Source organism: Alligator mississippiensis, chromosome 1 (genome assembly GCF_030867095.1).
Source record: "Alligator mississippiensis isolate rAllMis1 chromosome 1, rAllMis1, whole genome shotgun sequence".
Taxonomy (NCBI): domain Eukaryota; kingdom Metazoa; phylum Chordata; order Crocodylia; family Alligatoridae; genus Alligator; species Alligator mississippiensis.
This window is the reverse complement of record NC_081824.1, coordinates 113,746,907-113,762,682: the sequence shown is the minus strand read 5'-3', so window position 1 is coordinate 113,762,682 and position 15,776 is coordinate 113,746,907. Positions and strand designations below refer to the sequence as shown.

Genomic DNA, 15,776 nt, shown 5'->3' with positions numbered 1-15,776 from the left:
CACCTCTGTCAAACAAACAAACAAACAAACAAAAAAACCAAAAAGACAATTCAGAAGATACAGTTGCTAAAGGGTGTAAGAGGGAGGTTACTGTATTTATAACTGTGTGTATGCTGTTTTTGTGCTTTGTTGTAAGTTTCTGATTGAGAATAGCTTTGCTTTAAAATTAGCTATGTATTTTCTTTTATTGTCCTAACGTAGCTAAATTTAAATTAAACTAATGGAAAAAAAACAAACCCTAAACCCTGTGGATTATAACTATGTGGGGCGCCATTAGATCTATATCAGCCAAGAACATTGAGTGAATGTGTTCAACTTGTTCAGGGAAACAGTTTTTTGTTTTTGTTTTTTTTAATCATCTTCATTCCCATCCTGATCTTTCCTGTCACCTTCAAATGAGGCGTATTTGATTTAAAATTAAAATAATCAAAAGTTTCTTAAAATACACATGCAAATTGTCCATTCCCTAAAAGTGAACAATCTGTATAGAGCTGGCAAACACTCAAGCTTGATTGCTAGTACTCAGTTTGTGCCTGGCTCTTTAGCAATGATTTTGATTTTAAGTAGAAGACCATGTAGCTGTAAGTTTTTTGTTTTGTTTTGGTTTTGGTTTTTTTAACAAAAATATCAGTTGTTTTTATTTTAGGTGAGATTTGGTATGGCTGTAGCTAATGATAAGTTTGGAAACATTAGTTGGCGGTACAAAATATGGGATAGAATTTTTAAATTACTTTTCCTTAGCAACAGTGTCACTTTTTTCTATACTTCCAGTCTAATTAATCTTGACTTCTGAAGTAGTTGAAGATATTTTGGGTTAAATCCTGGCCCCACTCTAATCAGTGATAAAAGTTCCATTGACTTCTGCAAGCAGCAGTTGTATCTCACTGAACTCTTCAAAGAAGGCTGAACAGGAGAGGTGTCCTGCCCCTTCTGAAATTTGAGCAAACAATAAATTGGTTGCTTATGCCTCTTTTTGAAAAGTATGTAGGAGAGGAGTAAAAACTACTCACTGAAGCTTCTTTCATATTTAGTCTACATTAATAGTAGGGACAGTTTATAGTACTATAGTGAGTGTATTTCAGTATTGCTTCTAGTTGCTAATGAGCATTCTGACCCTAGAGAAAAACATGGGTGGGTCTACGTACGATGTATTTTTTTTTTTTTTAAAGCTTTTGATGGCTAATATGACATATAATTTGGTTTGTTGTTACTTTTGTTTGTAGAGTGTGAATGGGGTGGAGTAAAATAGTTCTTTAAACCTTACGGAACTTGGTTTGTAATTCCTTTAATTTTTAGATCATGCCTTTAAAAGGTGTTTGAGTGCCAAAAATTATAATGTTGAAACACTGTAAAACAATATTTTGTTGTTGCAATTCTAGCATAATCTGTGATCATGACGACCGAAGTTGGCTCAGAAGCTGAAGTAAAGAAAGAGGCCGAGAAGCTGGAGCCAGACACCGCCAAGGAAAAGCCTGAGGAGGCCTTGGAGAGTCTAGAAAATCAAAAAACCGAAGAAACAGAAGAGACACAAGATTCTTCCTCTTCTCCAGTACCAACTAGCCAAAGCAGCCCAACTAGCCGGAAGGAGAGAGATCCGTCTGAAGGCAAGGGTATTTCTCGCTTCCTCCCCCCATGGCTTAAGAAACAGAAATCCTATAGCTTGGTAGAGCCCAAAGATGAAGCTAAGAAAAAGGCTGAGGGCGATGAACATGTTGAAGAACGTGAATGTCAGCTTCCAGAAGAGGTGGCTGAGCTGAAGGGAGAAGCAGCAGCTGAGAACCATCAGGCTAAGACAGACAACAAGGAGGAAGAAAAGCACTCTGTTAGTAGTGCTGAGACCCAGGTAGGTTCAGGGAGATGATAAATAGTTACTGGGTCAGGTACACTGCTAGTGTAACTCTTCTGTTGGTAGTGTAACTCCGCTGTAAATCTGTGACATGTACTAGGATTATACTAGGAATGATTGGCAGACAACGTTCTTTCGGTAAATCTGATATCTTTTATTAGACCAACTCAAATAGTTGGAAAAATTCTCCTTTGCAAGCTTTGGGGCATAAATACCCTTCATCAAGCTGAGGAAGCATCCTCAGCCTGACTAAGGGTATTTATACCCGAAAGCATCTTTAACTGGTGTCCTTTAATTTTAGCCACAATGGCCTGTAGGTTTTGAATGCTAATGCAATTTCTTACTATATTCTGAGTTCTTATACAAATGTATTGTAATTCTGAAAAAGGAAAATGGTTTTCTCTCTTAAACTTGTACAGAAATGACAAATAAACCTGTTTTGTCAGTATCTTTTCCCAAAGGGGATAATCATAATATTTAAACTACTTATTGTGCTTCCAACTATTGTGGTTTGGATGAATAACTTCAGTGAAAAAGTTGAAAGCATAAATACATGATTGGTATGTAGGAGCATGAACTTTTCTTTTGACTTGTCTAGCTCTTGTGGGATTGAGTCATCACTGTATTAAGCTGTGTATATATATATATTTTTTTTTTTTTATTTTTTTTTTTACAGCCAGCTAAGGAAGACAGTAAAGAGATTGAAGTAGAAAAGGTTACAGAAGAACCAGAAGAAAAGCTAGAAGAAGAAACAGGAAAAAGGGAGACCAAAGAGGTACAGACAGCTGAAATCAAAATGGAGAAAGCTCCTCAAAAAGCTCCTAAGAAGATTAAAACTGTACAGTGTAAAGTAATGCTCCTGGATGGCACAGAATACAGCTGTGACCTAGAGGTAAGGAAGGAAGCCTTATATAAAGAGATCTTTCTCTGTAGAAAGAAAGCAGTGAGTACAGTATGCTTTCATTGCAGTGTGACTTTAACAAATGCATTTTTATTTGGTAAGTCGAATGGATTCATTACAGTATCACATTCAGATTGTTATAGCTGAAGGTCAGTTAACATTTTGTATTTAACTTCTGCCTTTCAGGGCTTTTATCATTTAGCCATAATGTTCTGTGAACAGCAGTTTTAACATATATAAGATACAAAGGAAACAAAAGAAACCTTTGGGTAGTGTAACCTCTTTTAGCAACTTCAATTGCCCTGTATACAAAAAAGATTAAGGATTTTCCTTTTGTATACCTTCAACAGTACTTTGCTTTGAAACAATTTTTTGCATAAACGATCTTCATTATAGGGCCAACTTGAATTTTTTCTTTTAAATTGTTTCACAGGTATAACAATGGACTCAAAGTAGTCTGGCTACAAACAGATATCACGTTTATGTGAGTGCTTGTCCCAGAATTATCTCATTGAAAAGGGGCACTGCATTCATTTACTATACCCTGATTTGAAAGGGTGATATATGTATATGCCAGTCCTGGGGCTTTTTTCTGTTCTAGGACAAACACAGGCACACCTTGTGACAATATAACATCTGTTCTTAGTCTGTGTTAACTGGTTCAATTGAAATAAACATCAGTGTATGCTTAACCAAGTGATGTTTTTTTATATCAAACCCAGTGTTCCCTGTAATTTGTTTCTTCACCTCATAAATCTTCAGTTTAGATATTTGGAAACTGTATGCTTATTTCCTGATTGCAACTGACCTTAACACTGACAAAAGCAGGACTTAGTAAGATGGAGGAAAAATCAGCTGCTCATTTTCTAATACTGAGAAATTGTTTTGGTCATTTATTGCCATATTGGGTGAAAATGGTGTAAACTGTGTAAAGCAGAAAAAAGACACTTTAGATTGAAGCTAAATAAAGCTGTGTGTCATTTGAAAACTCATTTTAGTCATTTTTAAGTATAATAGATTCTGGTTTAATGAGCTTACCTTCTTAAAAAGCAAGTCTCAGTGGATATTCAGGGTGTGTGTGTGTGCGTGTGTGTGTGTGTGTGTGTATGTGTATGTGGTCTTAGGCAGACAAGATTCTTTGGGTAGATGTGATATCTTTTAATAGACCAACTCAATAGTTGGAAAAATTGTTCTTTGCAAGCTTTCAGGCACAAAGACCCTTCTTCAGGCATCTTGGGAGTCTGTGAACTATGAGCTCTCCTGGGTAGGATAGAAGCCAAAATACAAAATGCAGGTCAGTGAAAATGCAGGTCTGTGTGTGTTACTCCCCCCCTCACCACAGGGGACCTTGATCTGCGCTCCCTCTCCACAGCCCTTCCTTTCCCTTCCCCTTCCCCCTCAGACTTACCAGCTGCAGGCAGCTCTCCACACTGCTGGCTGTGTTCTTTGCCGCCTACATGCTGTTCTGTGGCTGTGTGCATTCATGGACATTTATTGGACAAATTATCAGCTACATCAGGATGATTTCCGATGCAGACTATTTTCTTCATATTGGTGGTGATCCGATATCGGACCGATGTATTGGTGTGCCTCTAGAATGTGCATCTTGATCAGCCTAGCCATCTAATTGAAAGGGCAAGTCCCTGAAAATCTTAGTTACAGCTGTCCTTGGAGTAAATATTAATAATTCTGTTTCATGCTGCTTAGAAACAAGTCGATAGATATCACAATATAGATTGTTTTCACCAAACTATTAGAGCTCCCACTTATGATACCTATAGAACAGCTTGCCAAGAATGTCTATATGCTGTAAAGTTACTAGGTGCTTAAACAAGTGTAGGATATGGCTGTGTCCTGTGGGTCAGATAAGTGGCACAGAGTCAGTCCACAGGCTGGATCAGCCCCTGGGATCCAGCGCTGCACCCTCCCTCTCATGTGCTGGGACTGGGTCCTGGTGCTGCCTTCTTTGGGACTGGGTCCTGGTGCTGCCTTCTTTTGGCCTTCCACACTGGGATTGGGTGCCTGATCAGTGTGCAGGGACCAGAACTCCCCATGCATCTGGAAATCTGGCATCAGGGAATTGGTGCCACTGCCCCCCAGCTGCCAAGTTTTTGGATCTGTGGGGAGCCCTGTGGACCAGATGACAGTGCTGTGGGCTGGATCTGGTGTATGGGCTCAGGGTTGAGTACACCTGGTCTATACTATGGCAGACAGACCCAAGCTGATCTGTTCCACTTACTGTTGCATCCACACTGCAGACCTAAGTGGTGAGGCTGCTTCAGGGCATCTTTCTATGAATTCTTGAGACCTGTAGTGGAGAAAACTGAAAGGCCTGTCAGTGCTGCATTCCCCTCCAGATCTCTATTATGGTTCATGAGGTCAGCTAGGTTGTTTGTGCAAACCAGGCAAATACTGCTGACAAAGAAAAAACCCTGGTTTCTAAGCATATATTATATATTCATCCATGGTGATATATATACAGGGACCTTGAACTCCAGATCCTTTCTATGTATATATTGCTAATACAAAATAACTACTAGTTTTCATCATAAAGGTAGTTGATATGAACCGTACAATATGTGCATTAAAGTTCGCCTAGGACAGAGGTCCTAGGCTAATATGACCAATATGCAGCATGGGTGCCACAAGTGGCATGGGAAGCTTCTTGTGTGGCACATGGCAGACTGGGGAGAGGACAGGCAGCACAGTAGCAGATAGGGTAGGGAGCAGAAAGCAGAGCATCAGCTTAGACAGGAAGCACAGGGCAGAAAGCAGAGCAGCAGATTGTTCAGGGAGCAGAAAGCTGAGCAGCAGATTGAGTAAGGGAAAGGGACTGGACTGAGACTCAATGAGGGCTCAGGTCTAATTTGTGGCACACCTGCCAAAAGGGTTGGACCCCACTGGCTTGGAAAATTAGAAATTGACCTGTTAGTGTTTTCCAGCTCTGTGTGTGTTTGTGTGTGTACATTAGTGGTACATTAGCGGTTCTCACCTGGGTTGCCATGGCACTCCCCCAGCATCTGCAGCCAAGTGAAACCACCCAGTGTGCCTCTGTTTTTGAGGAGGCATGCACAGAGCTGGATGGGAAAGCATCTGCTGCAGGAGGGGGTGCTCCTGCCTGCATTAGGTTAATCGATGAACCAGGGATGTGTATGCACCTTATTCTTCGAAACCAGGGATTTTTTGTTGTCAACAATATGTGTTCAGTTTACACATACACCCTAGCTGACCTCATAAATCATACCAAGGGTCTGAAGGACAATGCAGTTTATCTAAAGGCTTTCTAGTTATCTAGATCAGTGGTCAGCAACCTTTTAAGGCTGCGGGCTGGATTGACTCAGTTTGTGTCAGAGGTGGGTGGGGAAGTCAGTATTAGGACCCAGCCACTGCTTTTCCCTGTGGCAGCAGGGAAAGGCAACCTCTGCCAAAAACCCTGCCTCTGAATGCCATTGAAGCCCCACGTCCACAGGCCATATCTGGCCCATGGGCCACAGGTTGCCGATCCTTGATCTAGATAAACATAATGCAGGCAGGAACACCCCCTTCTGTCACAGCTGCATCCCAGTCTAGTTCTGCGTGTGCTTTCTGAAAACAGAGGTGCACATGGGATAGTTCCACGTGGTGGCATTGGCACAGCAGCCTAAAGAGCTGGCCAGCTGAGTGCCACAGTTCTATGGATTTATCTCTAGGCTGTCACATTGCTGTTGCTGTATTAGGTTTTATCTGATGCAGGGGTGGGCTTCTGCCTGCATTAGATTTATTTGATAAAATAGATGAGCTGAGGCAATACAACAGTGCTTCTTGACCAGGGTGCAGATGCAAGTTGTTCCCTCTCATCGGTACAGACCACATCATCGCTGGACCAAAAAATATCCATTATAACATCTGAGGTTCATTCACCTGCACCTTTACCAACATCATACACCATCACTTGCTTACAATGCCCCTTGACTGTCTACGCTAGATAAATGGATCAGTCCCTAGATGAAAGAATGAGAGAACACTGATTTGACATTGAGTTTAAAACCATATCCAAACCTGTGGCAGAACACCTTAATTTCCTTGGACATTCTATCACTGACCTTATACAGCAGAACTTTAAAAGGCAATTTGAATGTGAAATTGTGCCAAAGGAATAATTTGCAAACTGGATTGTGTGAAGTATGGTCTAAATGGGGACCTAAGTATTCTTGTCCCATTATTTGAATTGGCTTTTGTGGCCCCTTTGTATGGGTTTATAACTTGTTTGCCTTGTCAGCACCCTCTTCTTCCTTTCCCCTTTTCCTTTCTCCCTTCCCATGAAAGCATCTCTGATTCAGTTATTCTCTAAGGTGCACCTCTACCTCTGTCTTGTGCTAGGGTCTCTCTTGGGCATGGAGTACATGGAAACTCCTTCCTTTGGCTAGCCAGTCAACAGTGTCAGCACTGCTGCATGGCCAGGCAGGGACTGAGTTTCCACATGCTGTGTTGTGGGACAGGGGAGCCTGAGCAGCATCCGACAGTATGGGGTAGGGTGGGGAGGGGGGAAAGGGACAGAGATGGCGGGGGGGAGGGAATGAGGAGAAGGTTAGAGGCTATGGGGAGTTGGGAGGATGCAGATGGCAGGGGGAGCAAGAAGGCTGCAGGGGGATAAAGTAGACAGGAAAGGGTAAGGGGGCTACCTAACCCCTGCCCCCCAGCCACTGCTTTCCCTGCTTTAGCAGTGGGGGAGAGGGTATTCAAGACAACCCTCTAATACTTAGATTTTATACCTGGAAAATTATAACAAGCTGATAAATTTTCTATATCTAGAATCTAATTATTGGGGGGTCATATTATATTCAAGTAAATATGATATGTTTCTAAGTCCATAATAGTCATAGGGAGGTGCTAGGAGTCTAAAAAGGATGAGAACCACTGGCATATACCACTGGTACAGCCCGATTTATAATGAACCACAGTGGGATCCGAAAAAAGTTTATTAAAAGAGGATGACCATAGGGTTACTCAGTTTGCTGGGGCAAAGTTCAATTTGAAAAAAACCTGTTCCTGCTTTTTGCATTATTTAAAATCAGGTATTTGTTATATGCACTAGCCTTGTTAGAATATAGAGTTACTATCAGACTACTGTATAGACAGTACTTTTCACCAAGGTTGACTTTTTGGAAAACAGAATGGTAAACTCTACTTACACTGGGTACTTTCTGTTTCCCTAGAGATCCTATGAAGCTCTTAAAGAGTCTCATTAATTTTGCATTGCTTTTGTCAGCGTGATGTTACAATCTGTGTCTGCCATTCCTTTCTGTTTTTACATTTTCATTGTGCCTTTGGCAGTACAGTAGATCCCTAACTTGTTGTGATCTGGGCGGTTTACAACCTGCTTAGTTTATTAGAGGTTGCCAAATGAAGGATGAGCTATTTGGATTGCTGCAGTTTTTACTTCACTTCTCTGATCAGCTGGAGCTCATCAGTAGCCAATCAGAAAAGCAGTGGCCTTTGCTAAATTGCTGTAGCAGATTGCAGCAGTTTTTTTCAGTTTTGTACAGATGTTTGCTCTGACTGTAAAGGACATTCACTTAGTTCTTGCTTATCTTCCTAAGAGCAACAGATCCCTAAACTCATGGGCTGTCAGTATTGTACTGAATTAAATAACAAAGCTTCTGATCTGGTGCTTCTGTTTTGGCAGGTTTGCTATTAGTACCCAAATGATAAAGAGAAACAGCAAAGTTCAGTTTGCTGAGTTTTTTTGTTCTTGCCAGTATTGGTTGGTCTGTGTAACACAAAGCAGCACTGATCAGTTGCTGTAGACAAGAAAGCATTTTGAGGAGCATTGCAAGGCCATCATTTTAAGATAGTGGTGGAACACGTCATTGTAGTATTAGATATGGAAACTAAGAGCAAGGACCATAGATATCATAGAAAAATGGGGAGGTTACAAAATGGCCCACTGAGGGTACTTCCTGGAAATCTAAAAAGTTTGCTCTAATAGCAATAGAAGCAATTTCCCAATTTATCTCGGAAAGCACATCAAGGCAGTCAATCAGAAAAGATAATCTTACCAAACATTTACCTTACTATATATTTTAAATAACTGCTCTTGTGATGGATTAAGTACTCATAAAGCAAATAAATGTGTGTGTACCAAACCAAAGAAAACCAGAGGGTTATAAGCAGCCTTTTATTTTATGGTGGCTAGGTACACCATGTATGTAACATGACTATGTGAGACTCATTCCTAAATGGGAACCACAAGTTTTGGACTTGACTTACTAATCCATTCAGATCATGGTGCTTTATAACAGCTTCACATACTTACTATGACCCTCTAGAAGTTTACCATACCAAGTTTAAAACCATCCTTTTTCTGTTGACAAGATTTTGGGGAAATCTAGATCTTGCAATTTGTTATAAATATTTTAAGCCAATCACACCTTTTTCAGCACGCTCCTTTTTAGATATTTCCATGTTTAAAGATAAGTCAAGAATGGCACCTTCCCCATCTAACTTCTGAAGAATCTGGCTCTGAGCAGAAGTCTGGTTGCTCTTAGAATCATAGAATCAGAAGGGACCTATAAGACCATAAAGTCCAGTCCCTTGCCAGGGGCAGGAAGGTATTGGGCTCAGACGAGCTTGACAAGGTGCCTGTCTAACCTCTTCTTGAACACCTTCAAAGAGGGTGACTTTCAAAGTCTTACTTTCAAATTCATCTGTAAGAGGTATGTTGCACTATATATCCATGGTGGCCAAACTGCGGCTTGCCTGCATGGTACTTATGGCTCTCTAGAAACTACTAAAACCTTTTCCATTTCTCCATGAGACAACTCTGGGGGACAGCGCATCCCGGCACCTCCTGCTGCTCAGGTGCTGGGCTGCTGGGGCAGGAGCTGTAGCTGTGCCGCTTACCCCAGGGCTCACTCCCTGCGGAGAAAGCTAGAGCAGCTTGGGGGGGGGGGGGGGTGTGTGTGTGTGTGTGAGATGGTCACCTCCACTCTGGGTCACTTACTCCCTCCCTCCACCACCTGCTCCCAGCTCTTGAACTTTGATGGAGAATCAGATGTGGCTCCTGGGGTGAGTAACTCTGATCACCCCTGCTATATATCCTGAAGTTTGCAGTCTATGCCCAACATAAGCCGTATGGTGGCTAAGGATTTAAATTTCTCTGAAGACTTCCACTACTGAAACTTTTTATTTGCAGAATAAATATGGAATCTTTCTTTCTGGTCAGGAAACTCCTAACGGTTAGAAAAGTGAATATCTTCAGGTAACGCAATATATTTTGGAAGATGGGAACAGATGAGCCTTCAGAGGTACACTGTGGTCCAGGACTAAGTTGCAGTTTTTGAAACTTCTTCACAGTACAGAGCACACTTAAATACTGTAATAGGATGATAGTTTTGAGAGAAAATCAGCTCTGTGGGAAACAAGCTTTTGAATCTGAAATGGATATGCTTGTATGTAACACGAATGTAAATGTATTTAGCAGCACTCTGTTTTGATGGAAAATTCATGTTGTCTTAAAACTGAAAACTATTGGCACACATCAGCTTGTATTTTAACAATCTGACGCATTGCTTTGTAAAACACTGCTGAATGGTAGGATACATAATGAACTCCATATAGTCTCATAAGGTTTTTATCTTCTGAATTACCAAAAAATCCCTAATGTTTGATATTGTTATCTCCTAAAGTCTTACATCATTTGGAATTTATCTTGAACTAAGTTTCTTTTTATTTAGGACCAACACTTTTTGCTGTTTCTTTATAGTAACAGTTTTAGTGAGAAATCATATGTGTTGGAAATGCTGGAGTCTGAACGTAAAGAACATATGAGAGAGAGAATTTTCTGTGTTTTAAGTTTCCTAAATCTTTATATATAGAGAATGAGATGTAGGGTTGGTGAGTTGAAGTATAACTTTATACTAGAAAAGTATTGGTGTTTTCTATTCTAGTGTGTCACTAGTGCTGTTTTTCTTGGTGTGCTTGAGTCTTTGTTCCCCAATTTCTTCCTGCTGGATGATATCTCTGGTCCTTCTTCGAGATCTTTCAGCAAAGGCAGTTAGAAGCTTATGAGTAAGAATTTAAAAGACCATCATGTTTAATCATAATTTAAGTATCTTATTTCCTAGTGTCTTTAACAACCACTATCTGCAAATCTACCCTCAAAATAGATCTTTTTGTCAAATTACTTACAAACACTTGCCCATTTATAATACCCATCATTCTCCTTCTGTCTTCTCTTCACACTGGAAAAATCATCACTAGCTTTCTCATGCCTGCAGGGAATTGGAACAGTTCCTACCATTTCCTAAGTCATGGCATGCACTGAGGGAGTTCTCACCTCTAGGAAATCATCAGTTTTAGGATAGTCTTATTGGAATTGCTTATTGGAATTTCATCCTTCACTTTTGTTTCTGGTTGTCCTTTCTCTCCCTGTGGTTCCTGAGTTCCTCTGTATTACTCAGTCACATACAGAGGACTTTTAATGTGGTTAGCACAGAAATAGATAGTCAGTTCTATGGAAAACTGACAACAATGATGGTCCGTTGGCTTCTTTTTAGGAATGCTATGGAGCAACAATGCTGTCTCCTCCTCCCACTCGCCTTAGTGGAGAGTTTTCTTCTGGGTTTTATTAGCTCAGAATTATGACAGCTCATGACATTTTACAGGATTAGTAATGTACTTCAAATATTTTTGATCTACCACAGCCATGAAATCAAAAAGTGTATCTTAATATAACTTGCCTGTGAATTTTTAAAATAATGTTTACATATTGTATATGCATTACTTTCCAGTGCAGATTTTTTGAAGTTATTAGCAGTTGAACAGATCAAAAGTTTCTGTCACATTTAAGTGTTGGGTACACTTCTTAAACTTGTTACGCCTCACAGGGATTTCTCTCCCTGCCAGGGTCAGTGTTGCATAATTTCATTTAGTTTTGAAAACATATGGAATACATTCAGCTGCCTTGACTAAATAACTGGCCTTAAATGGAGGCTTGATTAGGTCTGTTTTATAGAAAACAATTCGATGGCATGGTAAACAGAAGCATTTTTATGAGATATAGATATTTTGTGAGAGGACATGAAATAATTTTATCTTTGCAAAACACTGCATGGAGCTATATATTAGGGGTGCACTGATAAATATTTTTTTGGCTAATACCGATGGCCCATTATGAATTGGCCACATCGGCTAATACCAATCCAGTTGCTGATATGCAGCTTGGCAGCATGGAGAGTAGCTTCTGATTGGTAAGGCTGAGTGGGGAAGGAATGTGGTGGGGAGGAGGGTGCAGATCAAGGCCCCTGTGATAAGGGAGGGGGAGTGGGGGCTGTGCCAAGGGCAGATGCTGCCCAGCCAGGGAGAAGCAGAGCCATGGGTGGTTCATTGCTCCTACCACTGCTCGCACCCCTGGGGAAGGCATGGGGGACATGTACCCCCCCACATTTGTGCGCGGAGCAAGGACAGGCTGCCTGCTGCGAGCTGGGGCCAGAGGTGCACTGGCCTCTTCCCAGTGGGGGAGCTGGGCCAGGGCTATGCTTGGGGTGGGGTGGCAGCACTGGGAGGGGGAGCTACTGGGGGAGCTGCAGCTACCCCAAAATTTGCTGAAGTCCCTCCTCTCAGTGCCTCTGCTGCCCACCCTGGCCCCGAGCCCACAGTGTGCAGCCTGACCTTGTCCCCACACAACTCTAGGGAGCACATGCAACTCTAGGGAGCACATGCCTCCCATGCCTCCCCGGGGATACATGCAGTGGCAGGAGCTGCCCCATCCCCCAGATGAGCTGTCCATGGCTCCATCCCATGCCCTGCTTGGCTGTGGCTGAGATGCCCCTGCCTCACTGCCTCCCTCACCATGGGGTCCTCAATCTGAACCCCACCCCATGTCCCTTCCCTCTCCCACACTCTTTCCTCCCCACAGACTTACCGGCCCAATGCTGCTCTCCCAGCTGCTGGGCTGCATTCCTGGCTGCATGCATGCTGTGGCTGTATGCACGCATGCATGCAGCATTTATTGGCAACATTATTGGCATCATTGGCCAAAAAAAGCCAGTTGCCAAGAATGTCAGTTTTACTTTTATCAGTGCTGATACAGTATGGACTGATGTATTGGTGCACCTCTACTTTCTGTTTCTGGAGGTGTACGGATACATTGGTCCTTATCGTATTGGCACCGATAAAAGGAAAATTAACATTCTCGGCATTTGGCTTTTTTTGGCTCATGTGGTTGATGTCACCGATAAATGCTGCATGCATGCGCACAGCTGCAGCATGCACGTAGCTAAGAGTGCAGTCCAGCAGCTTGGAGACCAGCGTCTGGCTGGTAAGTCTGTTGGAGGAAAGGGTGTGGGGAGGGAAAGGGTGTAGAGGGGGCAGATCAAGGCCCCCGCAGTGAGGGAGAGAGTAGGGCAGGTGCTTCCCAGCTTGGGTGGGGCAGGGTGCTGGCTGGAGCTGTGGTTTGTCTGGGGCAGGAGGGTGGCTCCAGCTGCTGCATGCCCTCTTGGAGGATGCAGAGGGGCATGTGCCCCCCCCTCCCCCAGATCTGTGCCTGGGGTGAGGGCAGGCTGCCACTGTGCACTCAGAAGAGGGTGGAGCAGCCCCAGCCCCTTCCTGGCTGTTGTGCTCAGACCGGACAGGGCGGGTGGTGGTGGTGGTGCTGAAAGGGAGGACTGTGGAGGGACTAGTCACCCTAAAATTCACTGTAGGCCCCCCCCACTCCACCCTGCCCAGCCCAATCACAACTGCCAGGAAGAGGCTGGAGCAACCTTGCCTGAGCACGTAGTGGACAATCCACCCTTGCCTCATGCACAGATCGGGGGGGGGGGGAGGTACATGCCCCCCATGCCTTCCCTGAGAGTGTGCGCAGTGGTAAGAGCTGCCCCCTGCCCCACCCCAGAGCCCCTGCTGCTGGCTCTGTCCCACACCTTGCCCCAACCCAGCCACGGGGGCCTCGATTTGCACCCCCCATGCCCCTTCCCTCCTCCATGCCCCTTTCCCCCAACAGACATACCAGCCAGATGCTGCTATTCAAGTTGCTGGGCTGCATATCGGCAATCTGATTGGAATCTGCAGATATGGCTGGTCAATAATCGGCCATGAGTATCAGCCCAAAAAATCTTTTTATTGGTGCACTCATAAAAGGTTTACTGACAGAAGCCTTATCTCAAAAATTGCCTAAAGTGACTACTTTATACTTTTTTGGTGTTCAGGATGTCCTATCTAATTTTAGGAAAGACAGAGCTGTTTATCCCATTTCTTGCTTTCTCCTGTACCCTCATACATGTTACAGAAGAACATTGGAGGTAAAAACTAAAATGAAGGCAACCTGACTTAGAAACACGAGTCTCTGTACTTGCAGAATTTTTTTCAGTTATTCAGCTATTCTTGAAAATATTTTTTTGCAAATAGAAGTATATATGGTTTTCCTGGGACTGTGACAAATATAAATATATGTCATTCAAACTTTACAATTTTACAAGAAAGAAATAAAATTTAATACCCGGAAACCTAAAAGTTGACACCCTTGCTTCTGCCTTCTGTTTTCAAGCTAAATTTGCATGTTTACAGACTGCAAAGCTGCTTCAATACCAGAGAAATTCCTTGCCCAGGAGAGCATTCTATCACCCCATCCTCCTGTGAAATATGAAACAGCATAACCAGAAGGTAATATAATTCAACATCCTGCTTGCCATCAACCAACTTTGAGATAAATAGACTGCTGTAACTTTTATCTGAGCCTAATTGGCATAAAATGAATTTTTCCAACCAGGAGATCTTAGAACAGTCAGCTTTCCTGTGAAATACAAATTTTCATTTTCACCTAGGAGAAATTTTGCCATCTTTACATTCTCTTATGCATGAAGAAGTGTGTGTGTGTGCCTGAAGGCTTGCAAATAAAGAATTTTTTTTGCAAATGTCTAGTTGGTCTAATAAAAGATATTACCTCTATCATGAGTTCTGATTCCAGTATATCTATTGTAAACTGTTGAATGGAGCTTGGCCACATTTTCAATACAATTAAGATTTATACAAATGCATTGTAATGAGTTTTTATATGATTCTACTTGTGATGAAGAACCACAAAGATGACTTTTTTGGTTATTTCTCTAAAACCTTAGAAACCCCCCCCCCCCCCCCGAAATGAAGCAGTACCTAAACAGAAGCAGGTTTTGTTGCTGTTGTTTTTAAGTACATAGCACATATATTGAAATCTGAGAATGGACACTAATGCAGATGGATGTTTAGATTTACAGGAATACAGAGTTTGATGTATTTATGAAAAGTAGCCTTTGAGAATTAAAAACACCAAAACCCTGTCTTGTCAAACATTTTAACTTTTTTTGTTTTTTTATTTGGGTTTGAACATGCATTTACAGTTGAACTCTTCTAATATGATTCTGTTTGTAACGGGGCATTGGGGTGTGCCTGTTCCTGTAAGGATGCAAGCAGCCTGAGAAGTAGCTTGCAGGTGGCAAGGGGGGTTAATTAGGGACTCATCTGAGGGCAGCAGGCCAGGCTGAACATGTATAAGCCCTGAGCCTGTCAGTTGGCCAATTCAGCCATGGGAGCCATGAAGTGAAGAGCTTCTGGCAGCAGAGCTCCTGAATTGACTGTGGAACTGAGCAAGCAACACTCCAGGCCCTGGAACAAGGGAAGGTACCTGGGACAGAGAGGGGCCTGTTATAGGTGGCCTTGGTTTTTTGTTATAACCCAGAGACAGTTTGAGTGCTTGCCAGTGGGCACAGTGTTTTTTATTAAGTTGCATCGGTGGCTTAGCTTTGAGCCCTGCAAGGGGCGGCTCAAGGCCTACTTAGAGTGCTGGTAGTCCAAGAGTGTCTGAGAGTGGGGCCCAGCAAGGAGTGCAGGAGTTTAGCAGGTGGGGATCAGAAGATTCACAAGCCCAGGACTCGGAGAGGGGCTGGGAGTGTGATCAAAGGATCTAGGAGCACAAAGCAGGGCTGAGAGAGAGCAAGACCAAAGGTCTAAAGATGGGGAAGAGTGTCAGTGTGGGACCAGGAGGTCCAGGAGCCAGGAATTGGCTGAAAGTCGGGC

At 42.7% G+C, this 15,776-nt stretch overlaps 1 protein-coding gene across 15 annotated transcripts in view; it reads left to right on the top strand.

Annotated features, from left to right (window-relative positions):
- Nucleotides 1-15,776, top strand: part of EPB41L2 (erythrocyte membrane protein band 4.1 like 2) — a 231,221-nt gene that overhangs the window by 102,605 nt on the left and 112,840 nt on the right. For all 15 annotated transcript variants that reach the window (XM_019479507.2, XM_006259769.4, XM_014611039.3 and 12 more), the window contains 2 exons: nucleotides 1,380-1,843; nucleotides 2,523-2,738. In XM_019479507.2, the coding sequence (XP_019335052.1) occupies nucleotides 1,394-1,843; nucleotides 2,523-2,738 (666 nt within the window). In that variant the 5' untranslated portion in view covers nucleotides 1,380-1,393. The remainder of the gene's footprint in view (nucleotides 1-1,379; nucleotides 1,844-2,522; nucleotides 2,739-15,776) is intronic.